The sequence below is a fragment of the Helicoverpa zea genome, chromosome 21 (genome assembly GCF_022581195.2).
Source record: "Helicoverpa zea isolate HzStark_Cry1AcR chromosome 21, ilHelZeax1.1, whole genome shotgun sequence".
Classification (NCBI taxonomy): Eukaryota; Metazoa; Arthropoda; class Insecta; order Lepidoptera; family Noctuidae; genus Helicoverpa; species Helicoverpa zea.
The window spans coordinates 690,567-707,388 of NC_061472.1; the positions used below are offsets into that span (position 1 = coordinate 690,567).

At 39.4% G+C, this 16,822-nt stretch overlaps 3 protein-coding genes across 6 annotated transcripts in view; all 3 read right to left on the reverse strand.

The window, feature by feature from the left end:
* Positions 1-2,634, reverse strand: part of LOC124641015 (protein unc-79 homolog) — a 63,357-nt gene extending 60,723 nt beyond the window's left edge. The window contains exon 1 of the mRNA XM_047179023.1: positions 2,274-2,634. Within this exon, the coding sequence (XP_047034979.1) occupies positions 2,274-2,328 (55 nt within the window). The 5' untranslated portion in view covers positions 2,329-2,634. The remainder of the gene's footprint in view (positions 1-2,273) is intronic.
* An 835-nt stretch (positions 2,635-3,469) lies between these two features.
* On the reverse strand, positions 3,470-6,973 carry LOC124640971 (transient receptor potential channel pyrexia). Its single transcript, XM_047178960.1, has one exon. It carries the CDS (start codon positions 6,942-6,944, stop codon positions 4,026-4,028), a length of 2,919 nt encoding a protein of 972 aa, XP_047034916.1. The 5' UTR covers positions 6,945-6,973; the 3' UTR covers positions 3,470-4,025.
* A 6,864-nt stretch (positions 6,974-13,837) lies between these two features.
* Positions 13,838-16,822, reverse strand: part of LOC124640938 (LIM domain only protein 7) — a 193,060-nt gene continuing 190,075 nt past the window's right edge. For all 4 annotated transcript variants that reach the window (XM_047178902.1, XM_047178903.1, XM_047178904.1 and 1 more), the window contains 2 exons: positions 16,467-16,573; positions 13,838-15,818 (listed from right to left, as the gene is read on the reverse strand). In XM_047178902.1, coding sequence (XP_047034858.1) covers positions 15,631-15,818; positions 16,467-16,573 — 295 coding nt within the window. In that variant the 3' untranslated portion in view covers positions 13,838-15,630. The remainder of the gene's footprint in view (positions 15,819-16,466; positions 16,574-16,822) is intronic.

Sequence of the window (16,822 nt, forward strand, 5' to 3'; positions counted from 1 at the left end):
AAATTCGGAAAAATTCCAGTATTCCCACCAAAGTAACAAAGGAATTTGAGCTTATCATGTTACACATTGTATTGTTATATATTTTAGGCAAAAAAATAATTTGAGAAGGTCAGCAAATGGATTGAAGACAATTTAGTCTTTGTAAGCATTTTAATAAATTATAAGTAGGAAAATCTTAACTTGAAAAATTATTTTACAAAGTACAAAAAATAATATTTTAATTTAATTTGAAAAAGTTACATTATATTAAACCCGATTTTTATTGTTACATAATAAATAAAAAATAATACAAGGTAATAATTATCAAAGGATAGGATTAATTTAATACAATTTTAGAAAGTTACCGTTAATTTCCAAGTCAGAAAAATTAAAAATAAGTTTAGAGAAAATATTTTTATAGGCACAGTATATAGAGAACAAATACACACAGTTAGGACATTTACATACATAGACATACACAGAAGGGTAAGATCAGATAAATAGAGTATATTTATTAATATGAAAGGTATGATAGACAAAGCCGCCACATTAGGATAAGCAGCGGGATGGTACGGACAGACATACTGGTTAAGCCAACATTTCAGAAAGGTGAGCCACACAAACAGGGAACCTGATTCTGCTAAATTAATTAAAAGGTCAAACTGCATTTAATTAATTTTAGTTAAATATAAAAAAATATCATAATTGAACAAGAAGAGTTGAAGCTCAACGAAGTTAATAAGTACCTAGGCAGAATCCCAGCTACGGCTGCAATGGATGCTGACTGGTCTTCAGTTCATGATGTCCCACGGCCGGTAACACGTCTTGCTTACACAAAGGCTGAGCGGAGTCTGAGGCGATCCAGGGGTATCACAAAATGGCGGACTGCTTACCTGCGCGCATGCGTACATCTCGACTGCGTCATGGGCGTGGCCCGAATTTTCCGGAACAAAGCCAGATGTGCCACGTTGCGTAACCATCCGCCATTTTGTTTCCACCCGCCCGCCATTTTGTAAGCCATATATCTAGGGCCCAATTTCAAAGATATTATCCCACTACTCTAACCCAATAGAATACAGTTTGACCAGAAATTAACAGAATCAGGAATACATATAACATTGAAACAACAGCAGGATACTTGTCTCTGTAGAACTAAACACGCATTGTATAGAGAACATTCTAGGATACAACGGGGCAGAGCGGAGATACCAACACCAAATACCTAGGAAATGCACACATGAAACCTAGAAGGGGCAGGGTTACCATCTTGAAGTATTATGTCTTGCTATATAGAAATTACCCTAGCACCTAAAAGTAAAATTACTAGAAATATTAAATTTTATATCTAATTGCATGCATATTGAGAGGAAATATTTAAAACTATGACCCAATTAATTTTGTCATTATTCAACATAGTGCAAGAAAGCGATCCATTCCAAATGGTCGCTCAATTAAAGACTTATTATCTGATGCAAAGTTTAAACAATTTAATTGCAATTTGCATTTTATATCATCAACAGAAACGCAATATAGTACCCAATATTTGTATTAAAAATATTAAAAAATTGCAACTGGATGAGCAATAAAAAATATTAAGTTCTGCTGCTAGCAATTTTTCCAGAACTGTTAAGTGAACGATTTTATGTTTTTATCAGGAAGCTGTAATAATAGTTTGTACTTATTTAATTACTTACTCTAATTATTCGCAAGCCCCACCCATTAACAATTAAATATATTTTTTTTAATAATTAGAATTTAATTATAAAGGAAGCTCTAAAAGAATTTAATTGAATTATATAATATGTGTAGATTTAAATAATGGTAATTAGAAATACTATTACTAACACAACTGTCAAAAACATATAAAAACCTACAACTGCATTGGCAATAAAAAATAGTTCACTAGCGCACAGCTTCTCCGAGTAGCTTCAGAGAAAGCGAGTTTAAGTAAATTGCAGGTTTGGAAAGTCACTAAAAATTATAGATAATGATTATATGACAGAGGCTAAGAGACACAGATGGCAACCCTAACAGTTGAGGGGGCAAGGCAAGCTAACGTGCCGGAACAAAAAGTGCCACAAAATGAATAGCTCGCTTGTACGAGCTCACCTTTCAAGCTCAGCTCAGAGTCCGAAACCGAATACTGCATGGTATCCTGTGGTCCCTGCATTTGGACACATATAAAGCACTACTCAACGACGCCCCTCATACAGCTCTGAAAAACAAACGCGTTAATTTCCATGCAAGGCGTTCACTGAATTGAATGTAAAGCGCTAATCAGGGCTAATACTCACATGCCGCCGCCCGAGTTCCCATGTTGATGAGCTGGATCTTGAAACTGCCCTGCATTGGAGTGCCGGGTAGAATGACCCGCTCGCCAAACTGCACTCAAATCAATAGAGCCGGCCGGGCCGCGAGATGCACGCCCAAGGGTAGGGGCACTAGGAAGGGGTAGTTCGACAGAGACAAGACCTGAATCTAGATATCCTGTGCTCTTCAGGCAATTGATTATCGACCGGTTTATGGCGGTCCGCGCATGGGTAATTCACGTCAACATTGTTATTGTTAAGTACACGGTACGTCAAATTGATGATGTCCGGTCTAAATTAATGCAAGTCTAGTGCATCCGGAATCGATTTAGTACTTTTTCTTTTGTGTTTTATAACATTATCTAATTATTTAAATAAATATGTAAAACAAAACCATCAAAATTAATAAAATTCCAAAACTTGCAGGTTATATTTATCTTTTTTTGATAACAACAAGCAGAAAACAATAAAATCACTGAAACAAGTAAGGGGTAGGTTGATGTTTATGTTAATTAAAACCACCAATTTGCATATTACACTGATTGAGATGTTTTTTCGTCCTAGAAAGCTCAATTTCCAAGCTAAGGCGTATTTTTTTGGCAAATAAGAATCTTATTTGATTCGTTCTCAGCTGTCATTGAGGCTGCGCGCGAAACATAGGGGTGGGAAGTAGCAAGGGGTAAAGGGTGTCTGATGAATGGCGCGTAATTTAAAAATTGCGCATATTGAAATGGACACTGCGGAGTATCTTTTGTTTTATGTTTGTATGCTTACGACTATCTTATGAAAGACTTACTAACACCTTTGTTTTGATAAATGTCTATAAGAATGCCGACTTAGTGTTTCCATGTAGTTTAAAAGTGCGCGAAATTGGTAATCATCTTGTATCTAAATATGACACATACAATTGATTTGTTTATTTATGGCAAAGGCATGAGCTCATTGTTTTTGTTTTTCTTTAAGTTAAATGTGAGATTCTCATTCTTCTGCAATTAGGTAGGTACGTGCTGAGCCAAGAGTGAGAAATTCTTATTGTATTGTTTATTGCAGAAATAGATAGGTACCTAACTATATAACTTGGTTGTTTTATTGTGTGGTGAGATTTTATCTGGCATTACGATAGATTATGTTAATTTTATATGCTGCAAGAGTTGGTAAACGTTATGAGGAAAACAGCGTTGGAAATGGAAAAATATTTTTATTGACACGATTAATATCACAATAAAATCTATAATACCTACAATCACAGTGTCCAGTGCGTTTTGCAGCAAACAATTTAAATATGTCTTTTTAAGACTCCATTCATTTACAGTTTAAATATTACTTTACAATACCTAATACCGCTTATAAGGTAGGCCTAAACTCAAGTTAATAATCTGAAAATAATAAGGTATTCAAAACTTAGTTAATAATTTGGGACCAGCCCTTAAATTTAGTTTTTTTTTTTGCGAAACAACACTACTGTTCTTGAACGAAGCCCTCGACTCCCTACTCTACCGTAATTACACCGAAAATAACAACTAAAACTCTCAATATTATTACAACTATCATCTACCCTAATTAAAATGTATGACGGTGTAACAGTGGATTATCTAGGTAAAACAAACGAAATAAAATATATCACCACTCAATAATAATTTAAGTCAGCCAGTACACCGAGCTATGTGGTACAAAACACACTGTAGTTTATTGACTTGTGTACAGTGGCATTGAAAGTAAACGGCAGCCATTATATCATCAACGCTCCATCGCGCCGGACAACGCCTGCTGTAACACAAGCTGCTGTGCGTTTATCAGTTTCTTTAATTCTCTTACTTCCTGAGTCAACTGGCGCACGTTTTCTGACGTCTCGTCCAGCCTCGCCTGCAGACTGCCCAGCCCTGAGGAGTAGCCGTACTCTCTGTACCCTGAGTCATTGTTGTTCTCGTATTTCTTGAAGCAGGAATACGCGCCCGTCGTCGAGCCGCTCGAGGATATCGTGTGACCGTATTGCTTCCTCATTTTTGCGATGTCGTAAGCAGCCATCATTATGTCTCGCGGCAGTCGCTTCTCGCTCGGGTTTAATGGTTTGACGCTCAAAACGACTCTGTAAGCTTGCGGCGATACTAACGCTGAGGAATGAAGGATTTTTAACAAACATTTGGGTAGATAGCCATTGAATAGGGCTAGTTCCATGTAAGATATTAACTTTGTTTGCCTGACAAGTTTTGAAAGCCCCGCGGTTTTCCTCAAACCCTGTATGTCATGGACAGCTATACCTACTAACAGGTTCATAAGTACTACTGTCACGAACATTAGGAACAGCACGTAAGTGATCTGCGCTGAGAACTCTAACAGGACAGGGGGGTCGTTCCCATCCGGCTCGTTAAGCAGCAAATCGAGGTTCAGTTCGCCAATCATCATGGTCAAGACCGTTATAAAGCCCATGAAAGGGTTTGCGAAAGAAGATGAGTCAGGAAATATTACACAGAAACTTATAGTAAAACCGATTAAGATACAGGAGTAGGCCATCAGTAATTTGGCAAATTCCTTTTGAACTTTTTGGTACATTGCCACATAAGTCCCGAAAACTGGTAGCTGTCCAATCATCATCATTAAGTTAGTCCAGCCGGCGAGCACCGCGAACGCGCCTACGTGATTCTGCCAGGTGTACGTGATGTTGGTGTAGATATACGATATGAGAAACACGCTCACAATCACGAACCATTCGATAATATTCTCCGATTGCATCAAATATTGTTTCACAGTGGAGTAGCCGGCTATTCCGTAAACTTTTCTGAATATCTCAAATATCGTGATTCCGGCTAGCACCCACCATTGCATTTCGATTACAAATGGATTTTTCCGTAACAAATCGCCAAGAATGGACTGTTTCTGACAAAGTTCTTGCTCTTGTATTGTTTCTTCCATATCTTTACTGCCGTTGTAACAATTATGTGCCAGGGCAGTTAACACGTACAATGTTAGGCACAATACAAAAATGAAGCTTAGAAACAAACGAGCTACGTAATATTTACGTATTTTTTCCCACTTTATGTATAGAAATGCTGAACAGAGTGGATGTAGGAGAACCTCTTTTTGCCCTTCGTCGACAAACGTATTCAAATAACTAATCTCACGCGGATAACAATGATGCAGTATGCTACGAAAGTCTAACTCCAATTCAACCTCCCTGTTGCTCGTCTGTGAGTGTCGCAGTGTGATCGCACAGTCCAATTTTCGAGTTACCATCGCCAGAGACGCCGGCGTTTTTCTAGCTATTACATTAAGCGCCGAGTTTCCTTTTTTAGACCTTGTCGTGACGTCAGCACCGTGGTAGATTAATGTCTCTACGCACGCAGACAGGCCGTCGAGGGCGGCAAGGTGCAGCGGCGTGAAGCCGTACTCATCTTTTTGGTTCACATTCGCTCCCCAGCTTATCAAAGTTTCTATTATATCGCAAGCGCTGTCGGACTTGCCGATAGCGGCGTGTAATGGGGTCCTCATGTCGAAGTCGTTAGCGTTCGGTTCAGCGTTTCCTTTTCTTAGCAATGATTCCACACACTCCAAGCTCGATGAGCGCGCCGCCAGATGCAATGCAGTGAAACCTCTGTGATTCTTTAGACTGGCCTCGGCCCCCTTTGATAGCAATAAATCTACACATTCAACGAATCCTCCGTCAGCCGCCAGATGCAAGGCAGTGGACTCCCTGTCGCCGACGCGCGTCCGCACGTTAGGGTCCGCGCCGGGCGTCTCGAGCAGTATACTTAGACACTGGAACATTCCTAAATCGGCAGCGAGATGTATAGCATTGGTACCGCCCGGTTCAATTTGATTCACGTCGACACCGTGGGATATAAACAATTTAAGGCATTCCACGGAGTTAGCTCGCACTGCACAATGGAGCAGGCCACCTTCACAGTTGACATATTTCACTGCGCAATGTACGGATGCACCGCGACTGATTAGCAAATTAGCCACTTGCACTGAGTTCCCGAATGCGGCACAATGGAGCGGGGCGAAGCATCTCGGCATGTAATTAGGGTCTGAGCCGCATGACAGCAGATAATTGGCGCATTCCGTGGAGCCGCTGAAAGCTGCTACGTGAAGAGGGGACAGGCCCAAGGCATCAAAGTATAGTGGGTCGGCTCCGACCTCTATCAGAGGCTGCAGGTAGTTGGTGAGTTTCAGGAATGCTGCCCAGAACAGGCATATGTTCTTCTCAGCCTCCGATGCCGTCGAGAAAGTGGTGGCGGCGGATTCTGCGGTAATGACCCCGGTCTCTAGTTCGTCCAGTAATCGCAGACGTCCGCCGAAGGCGCGCATCTGCTCGTGCGCGCTCTGACGTAACGAGTCCTCGCAGATGTGCGCAGTTAGGTCGAGGGGTGGCTCTTCGAAGCTGTCGTACATGTTAGGGGCGCTCTCGGCGGGGGGCGAGGAGCCGGCGTTGACGTACTCGAGGTGTCCCATGGAGGGGTAGGCTCGTTCGAGGGACTCTTCGTCGAGCGGGGGATGCGTCTGGTGCTGCGTTCTGGCGGGGGAGGAGAGGACGCGGGAGACGCGAGGTCTGCGGTCCATGTCGGAGCGCGGGAGGGTCCTAGGGCGGGCGTCATCTTCGTCGGGCTGTCGGCGGCGCGCGAACCAGCGCGCGGTCAGCAGGCGGCGCGTGGCGGGCATGCGGGCGGCGACGCGGCACTGAGCACCGAACGCCGCTATTATGCGCCAATTGTGACCGCACATGAATCGCGCGCACCTTTTCGATGTTAGGCTGGTTGCAGACTAGCAACTATCACTCAACTGCGCCAACGCACGATGATAGTATATTTCATCGCCGATACGATTTTTACATTGCTTATGTGCGATCTGAAGTCAGGAAACCTTTGGTATTATTGAAAAGGTTGCTTATTTTATTTCAGATCATCATTACATAATAAAAATGTCGTGATGAAAAAATACCATGATACATAAATTTTTCATGAATAGTATTTTATGATGCGCCCGCGCATGGATACATTTTAAACTCGAATCTAGCAGACTTTATCAGCTAGAGAGGGAAATCGCCCAATCTGCACCGAGACTCTTCAATTTACATTTGTATTTGACATGTGTCAAAGACAACGATAGATTGGACATCTAAGTAGTACTACTTAGTGACCAACAGTTGTCCGTCGCGTAGCCAGCCTTCGGGAGGCATCAACAATGCCACTGACAAATGTGTGTATTTACTAACATTTCCCGCGGTGATATCATTGTGGCCAAGACTTGATATCTGGCATCTCGCAAGATCGCGGTCATTATCGCTACTTACTCCAAATGGCACGTTTTTGCTCAACCAGTTAGACGCCATTGGAGATTATGATCAGTATTTGGAGTTGCGTGAGTCAGGTCACTTTGGATCAACAGGAATCAACTGAGTCACTTGAGGCTTGAGGATCTCTTTGTTGTCCATTATTAGCCCTATTCGGCACGTGGCGGGAGTAGACTACTGACATGTGATTGGTTTCAAGAGTGGCCTATCTCAATACTGATTATCTTACCATGTACAAAAATAGTGCTCAGTTAGAGTCCAATTCAAACAAATGTAGTCAATTCACGAACGTTAGAATTCTATATCGGCGATAATCCAACAGGATCATAGAACAGGCAATATTATTTTAGGTTTTCCCCACAGACCAAATTGTTCAGATTAAATTTTTAGAGTTTCGGAGGTACCCAAAATGTAGAACGGTACCCTTACTACAAAGACGTCGCTATCGCTCCGTCCAGCCGTCTGTCACCAGGCTGCTAGGCAGTTGCATTTGTCATAGATTGTGTATTTCTTGAAGACTAGGAAAAAAAGGATTTTAGGGGGTTCCCATACAACAAACATGATTTTTGCTCGATATCGAGTTTTTGCTAGATAGTGGTGCGGAACAATTGGTGCGCAAGTCTGAATCATCATCATCATCATCATCTCAGCCATAGGACGTCCACTGCTGAACATAGGCCTCCCCCTTTGATCTCCACAGATACCTGTTGGAAGCGACCTGCATCCAGCGTCTTCCGGCGACCTTTAACCAAGTCTGAATAGCTCTTAGTTTTTACATAAGGAGCACAGATGTAGCCCAAACAGGAAACCCTTTCTCAATGAGAACAATACCTTCAGCTATGACAGTGTATGTTTAGATTATGACGTCAAATATCCTCTAACTAGTACCTAGACTAATTAACAATCCAGTAAAAATTCGCACCACTCAGCGCGTGAGAACGGAAACAATCAAAGTTCTTTATAAACAATGGGACTAAGAACGGAGATAATTATGCATATTATATGCAATGTGAATAGTTAAAATGCTATGTAACAACATTTAAATGTTATACCTAGGTCGAGAAGACAATGGAGCAAAATGGCAAAACCCTTTGGTTACCTAACCGGCCTATGTTTTGCAAACAGCATTTTTGTGGCTTATTGGTTTTTTGTGCTAGAGTAGCAGCATTAATTGCTTGCTTACCATGTACTCTTTGACACTGTCTTATCGACTTCAAAAATGACAGTGTGGCTGCTGACTATCGGACCTAGAAGGCTTTCAGTTCTCGAGTCGGAGAAGTTGTAGGCACTTAGTAGGAGTCCCTCAGTCTGCAGATCGAAGTATGGATATTTTTTTGGTTGATAGAAGCATAATATTATACCAGTAAAGCATCGAAAGCCACAGCGAACTATTAGTACAGCCCATTCACAAAATTGCATGGAACGAATTCTTTCAGCGAATTCGATTAGCCGTTCCAATTGATTACCGGCCGGATTTCCAGTAGACCGGCTTCGCACAAAGCACCATGCCATTGCGACTGATGGCTGTGAAGAACTGGACTTCTCATGGTGACCACAATAGAGGTCAAAGTACAAGCGGACACGAGGATGTTAGCATAATGAAGATTACTTACCTGAATTACCTGTACCTACCTGAACTATGTCATATAGTATCTACCCAGCTGATTTCATTAACCGTCTTAATTAACTAACTATTTTGCTGTGCCCATCAGGGTCCATAATTGTGACCAGGTACCTCTATTATTTTATATTTTCCCACCAAAAGTACATTATGGAATGCAATAAATGATATGATATGAATTCTTATTATTTACAAAGTTTCTTTGATATTTAGGTTTCTTTGATTTGATGTGGAGGATAATTAACAATAAGGTAACACCCAAGAGATGAGTGCAAGATTTACGCCGCCAAGGTTTAGCGACAAGTCTGTAGTATTCGTACAAGAAGAGGTTTGTCTCACGCAATGGTGCATTGTTTTGTAGATCAACTCTTGTAAATAAAAGCAAAATTAGGCATCGGGTACAATTTACGATTCTTGTTAGATCATCTTTGATTGAAATTACGCCACCTTACATAACAGTAGCTAAATATTATGACTATTGTTTGTTAAACAAAAAGACACACTTCGTAAAAGATTTAATACTAAAGTAGTAATCTTCCTTCATAAAAGATTTAATACTATTACTTATCGACTGTATAATTTACGTAAACATTTAGCTAGTGTACAGGGACGGTAATACAATTTAGATAGGTACCTATTTTGATCGCGATGATCAGTGTCCGTATTTTATAAGTTGTCAAACATTTAACCGTCTCGTCTCATCGTCAGTCTGGGGCCCGATTCTCCTAAGTTAATAATGTCAAAATTGAATAGAAATCGAATCGAAATCGAATCGCAATAGCACTTTTAACCATATCGGGCATTTTGCTACTAATATAAGACCAATCGTATTCCAACGTAATTAGATTGGTTTGCGATTGTCTATACCAGTGGTTCTTAACCTTTTTGGCATGAGGGACCACTTTACCAAAAGTTTGTCTTCCCAGGGACCACCGCAATGGTTTACCTAAATTGAGGGTTCTTTGATAAAAAATACGAGCACACTTTATAATTAGCACTCATTTCTTTATTATTTAGCAAAAAACTAAAATTTACAGATTTTAATGAAATTTTTGTTGCTGCATTCTCTTAACTAACTTCTGAATTCTTGGTTCAATACTACTCAAAACTAAACGCATGTCGGCAGTGGCATCCAACAGATTTCTATGCTTGTTTTTAAAAATCAGAAGCTTCGAAAACCCACGTACGTATTTAAATAGCTTTAACTAAATTCTTAATTTACAAACTAAACATTGCGTTTACAAAACGTAAGTACTTACTGTCATACTTATGCATTCAGTTTCCAAATGCGCGAGCGAAGCGAGCGCGAAATTTTTTTTCGGATTCAAACCAAACATTACGTAAAATGTGGCCCAAATGTAGTTTACTTTTTGTTTGTTGACAAATCCAAAAACAAAGGCACACACTTTTTAATGCGCGAGCGAAGCGAGCGCGAAATTTTCATTATTTTTTAAGACTCAAAGCCAAAATTACGTAAAATGTAGCCCAAACATATTTTTTTTCTGTTAGGCAAGTAAGATGGATCTTTTATACGTCCATGCGAAAACCCCTGTTCGCATAGATAAGTCGTTAAAAATAAAGTTAAATTAGCAACGTCGCGAAGCAATGCTTCGCGGACCACTTGGAATGCCTCCAGGGACCACCAGTGGTCCGCGGACCACCGGTTAAGAACCACTGGTCTATACGGTAGTTTGCTCTACAATCATATTGCAGAGAAAATGATTCATTATTAAATGACAGAAAAGGATAAAGACGTTTATTTCCAAGAAAAAATTGCGGAATGCCACATACGCTTCAATCGTAATCGAGTCGTGATTGGATCTCAGTCGAATCGAATCGTATGTCGCTTAGTAAAAATAGAAGAATCGGGCCTCTGTTAACTATTCATTAGAAATGTCAATAGAATTACAATAAGTATCATCAACATTCCATCCCATACAACGTCTCAGTGGCGTAGCGTGGGTATCTGCCGCCCGGGGCAGTTGTCGATTTTGCCGCCCCTTCCCGTGTATTTTTTTTTAACAAGTGTTACTGGCCGTTTGTCATTTTTAACCGACTTCAAAAAAAGGGTTTTGTTTTTTGTGTCGACGCTAAAAATCATCAAATGACCCTTCCCGCTGTGGGTTAGCAGCGGTGAGGGAGTGTCAGACTCTTACTGACTAAAAACCGTCGTGTTCTGTCGAAGGCCTTTTATGTTCCAGAGCCGCGGTAACTCTTTCGAACAACCCGCAGCCTCGGCAGAATGAGGTTCTCAAGTAGACTTTTCTTTTATATCTTTGTTACTTGATTTCTTGAAGGTTTAAAAATTTTTTTAGGTACGCAGGCTAGCGAAGTAGGTATCTATAAGTATATATGAAATTGAAATAATTTAAAAAGCGGGGCTACTTTAAACTGTTTAACAAATTAATTTAATTTACGGGACTAACACTTAAACTAGTTCCCATGGAACTATACCTTAGCGTGAAATTTGGTTTGTATCTACGTAAGTATTGCTTATAGCATTCAAGTTTATCTAAACCAGTGGTTCTTAACCTTTTAGTCATGAGGGACCACTTTAACTAAAGTTTGTCTTGCCGGGGACCACCTCATCGGTTTACCTAAATTAGCAATCTGCTAAACGCATGTCGGCAGTTGTGTAGGTAAGCAAATGCAAATAAAGAAAAACTTTCCTATGTAGTTTCCAAATGCGCGAGCGAAGCGAGCGCGAAATTTTTATCGGACTTAAACCAAATATTACGTAAAATTTTGCCCAAAAGTACTTAACTTTTTGTTTGTTGACAGATGCAAAAATAAGAGCATATCGATTTTGAATACGCGAGCGGAGCGAGCGCGAAATTTTTATCGGACTTAAAACAAAAATTACGTAAAATTTAGTCCAAACGTATTTAACGTTTTGTTTGTTGACAAATGCAAAATTAAGCGCATACAGTTTCTGAATACACGAGCGAAGCGAGCGCGAAATTTTAATTATTTTTTATTTAAGACTCAAAACCAAAATTACGTAAAATGTAGTGTCACGTGTGTTTTAAGTACCAAATTTTAACAATAATTAATTTTAATTTTAAAACGTTTCAACTTTCTTGTTTAATGTTTTGTTATTGTTAGACAGTTTTATGTAGCGGCGCAGATACTAGTTGCGAACAATTTTTTTTTAATTGGGTAAATTTTGCCGCCCCCTAAAAGCTGCCGCCCGGGGAATTTGCCCCCTCTGCCCCCCCCCCACGCTACGCCACTGCAACGTCTGCACCACTCCATTCAGACGACGAGCGTCTCCAACCCCACACTGCTTACTTAAGGGGATGTATTCTCGTAACTTGCCAGACGGTTGCATAAAAGCAGCTTCGTCGACTTCGAGGTTGCGATTAAATAAATTGGGATGCAAATCCCAACTGTTAAACTGTCGCTATAAGTAGTCGTAATTTGGTTAGATAGGGAAGAGGCATTCGAGAACATCTCATGATAATACCTCTTATGATGACCTCATGTACGTAACAAGGACTAGTATACCTTTAGTTAGGATACCTTCAATAAGCTGTAGGATAATGAGTAGGGTTAATCAGATAAATATGTATATCCGTTGACCCCTAGACATATTATGTATAGTCGTGCAGTGTTATAGATACAGATGATCTGTCGATAGAAGTACACCTAATTTCAGTGCGTCACTTAAATATTTTAACGATTTGTTATACGGCACGTAGGTAACCGAAAGATAATTAAAATCGTGACCATTAAATAATCCTAAGTATATACCTACATATTTCCCTGCGTTTATAACTCCACACACTTAATAAGTACTTACTACGTACGTAGGTACGTACCTAGTAGCTTAAAATATTTAATATTAGATACTTAAAGTTTTATCTCAGTAGCATGAAATCTGTGAAACATTTATTCCCTAAAATTGTCTCCAGAAATTACATCTCTTAATAAAAGCCCATGGCAGATGTAAACCATATTAGGGTAGTCATTTATAAACATTCTAATAGACTGGTAAGGCTCAACACACACCAAAAGTCCGGCGAAGGGCAGCGAAGCGAAGCGCGGTTTGAGTGTCATTTGAATTTTTACTTTATTCCCATTACTATAATGTATATTTTCGCATGAGAAACTCGAACGAGTCGCGCGGATGCCCGCGGCGCCGCGGGACTTCCCGCGAATTCCATGAACGGAGTATATAATACGGAAAATATACATTATAGTAATGGGAATAAAGTAAAAATTCAAATGACACTCAAACCGCGCTTCGCTTCGCTGCCCTTCGCCGCTCTTTTGGTGTGTGTTGAGCCTAATACCAGCTCAGAGATAACTCTGTCATGGTCTTCAACAATTTTGGCGAAAGGTTTTTTGCTCTTGTATTCAATGCAATTGTATGGGCCTTTTCAGAATTGTATTGATATGGATATGATTATTGTACTGTTGTATTGAAATCCCTCATATTGCAGAGTGGTTTAGTATGAATGAATGCAGATTCCATTCAATCATCTGAATGGAGGATATGTATAAGAAAGCTTGTAATAATTTCGTTTTCGTTTGTTCATTCTTGAAGCCGAATTTGACCCTTTAAACCCAGTCTGTTAAGGATAGGCACAAATTCTTTTCTTGTCTAATGATAGTAAGTGTAAAATAAAAACAAAACGGTTTGTATAATTCAAATATTTAATGTTATACAATTTGCAGCTTATACACATAGAGAATGTACATTTGTATCAATATAGTTAACATAATTACAAGTAGGTGCAATCCAAGTTATATTCAACACGAAGTTACGGCTGTTACATAGTGACGCAAATATATTTAGATTTACATAACATCACTACATGAAATGGCTTAAATAATATTAGGATAAAGACCTCAGGCCAGTTTCGAAGCTGCCATGATTTTATAGTGAGAATCGTAAGAGATCTGTTAGTATAAAATTTGAGATTTCACAGTTTTACGCTACTTAAGCCATTTCACATTGAATCAAAGGATAATAATATTTTTATTAATCATACACATTTTTGGATGGATTATGTTCTTCATTTTAACTAAAATAATAACTATTAAAGCTAACCATTAAAACGTACTAAAGTATAAATTAAAAACTATTTACAAAATATTACAAATGTTTATTTTCATTACACAAAACATTATTTTGTTTATTAGTAAAAAAATATTAAATCAATGGTATTCTTAAATATATTGTTTCTGTTAATGTACTTGTTGGGAACACAAGACAAAAATATGACATGGCACAAAATAGTCCGAAATTATGTGACAAACGTATAATACTGTGACAATGTCGAAATGTTCAAACATGTGGGAGTTAAACAAAAGCGTGCAGTAGCCGACTCAGAACTCAGCTGAGCCGCTTAGACGTTTTGGAGGTTGCGCATACACATACTGACAGACAGCGTGGTAGGTGACTATCACGCCTATGCCAATAGGAGCTCGCACTTATGTAGGTTATATCAATTGCCTTCACCACGACGAGTCTGGAGACTGTCTAGTTGTCTACAGCCAACCACTCGATACTAAAGTATAATTATTTGGCCATTTTATTCTTAAGTTATGTTAAAATGAATCACTCAGGCACACTCGTCATATAGAAATTAACCCACCATAGTTAAAGTATATTTATATGAGATATATTAAGATGAGAGGTTTAACAATAGTTGTACATTACATAACTTTATGGGAAAACAAATATATTTGAATAACAGTATAAAATTACTTGTGGATCGTTAACAAATATCAAATTGTTAAGAATTACTTGTCGACTCACTCTTTTTTCATAGTCTTTGGACCAGCCCCAGTTATGTACTTTATTTTACACGAAACCGAAAATGAAACTTAAAACAGTTTTCTTTCACTTTTTGTCCCACCACTGCTATCTTAATTTACAAGATTTAAGATTGCATTGTAATTTTTGACAACACTTTACTAAAGTCTTTTTCAAAAGTCTGTCCAATGTCATCGAATTTCCAGCTTACTATATAGAGAGATAAATTTCATTACATAGCACAAGCTAGTACTCCAACAAATAATCTTTGTAACTTTTATGTAGTTCTCTCTCAAAGATTTATTTCACTTTACGAATATTTTAATTATTATTCACCATTCCTTTTCTCATAGACCATTCTAGAGGTACATTCAATTCAAGGATATTCTTGCTTATGTACTTTCCATCCCAACTGTAACTTCCTTTAAAGAGGTAACAACAACCTGTATGTTATAAGGGCTCCTTTTAACATACAGGTTGTTGTTATTCCTCTTTCTATAATACAGGTTGCTGTTATTCCCCTCTCCTCTTCATAATATACAGGTTGTGGTTTCTTAGACAGACTTTTCCATTCCAATCGTAACCTTCTTTATAAGATACAGGTTGTTGTTATTCCCCTTTCAGGGTATGAAGGTTGTTGTTCTCCCCCTGTTCTAACATAGAGGTTGTCCTAGACGGCGGAGTACTTCCGGCCGTCGTCGGAGGAGTAGCAGTGCTGGCAGTGCAGGCGGCGGGCCCGCACGCGCACGTCGGCGCCGGCGCGGCCGTCGCCCAGCGCCGCGCCGCACACGGCGCACGTGAAGCACCACACGTGGAAGCACAGCCCCAGCGACTCGATGATCATGGCGGCGCCGCGACCTGGGGACGGTAAGAGAATATTATATTGGTTATGTATTATATCAGAATGGGGAAGAAAATTAACCATATACATAAGGGATAACGTAATTCAGTTTATGAACTGTAGGGTGAGTAGTAGTGAGGTAGGCAGTAGGTACTATAAAGCAATTAGAAACTTCTTAGTCCATAGGTCTTATTTATTATTTGGTACCTGGCTGGATAACTATTTAAATGTGTTCTATGTAAAAAGAATAGCATTAGGTTTTTATATTGAAACACTTCCTCTTACAGTCAGTAGTACCTAGTAGTATATACAGCAGACGACGCGCGCGCTTTATCTCAAATTCCCATATTGGTGAGCGGTTACTATGTGTGTATTCTTCGAAAGGGCAATAGTTATTTGTTATACAAGAATGTAAAGTTGCCTTTTAACCGCGGGCTCAATTTTGATGAACGAGCAAACATAGGATTCTAAAATTGAATCCTGAGCGATAGCGAGGGAATCAAAAGAGCATAAGGTGAAAAATCTTTGCACTCGAGGGCAAGCTTATGTTTATGCAGCTTTTTTCCTATTTCATTTCATATTGTAATTATTTATTGTTACGTGAATTGAAATTGTGAGGTTTTCTGTGACAGTAAACTCATTTCTTTATTAATGTTCATTCGCACCTAGTTCGTCCCCGCAGTGCGAGCACTTGCGTCGGCCGGACACGCTCAGCAGCTTGTCCTCGCGCTCCGTGCGGACGCCGCGCTTCACTTCCGATAGCTGCTGTTGGCTGGAACATACAGGGAATATAAAGTTAGTATATAATATTTAAAAATGGGAATTTTGGTATCATTTGATAAATGTTATTTTAGGTATATGAACTAATTTGGCGTCATTTATAGGGGTTCCTTACTCAAAGGGTGTAACGGTATCCCATTGCTAAGATTTTGCTGTCCGTTTATTTCTCTATCTGCCATTAAGTTACATGTCATAAACCATAATGGTTATACAGTTCATGTACATTGTATTTATTTTGCTA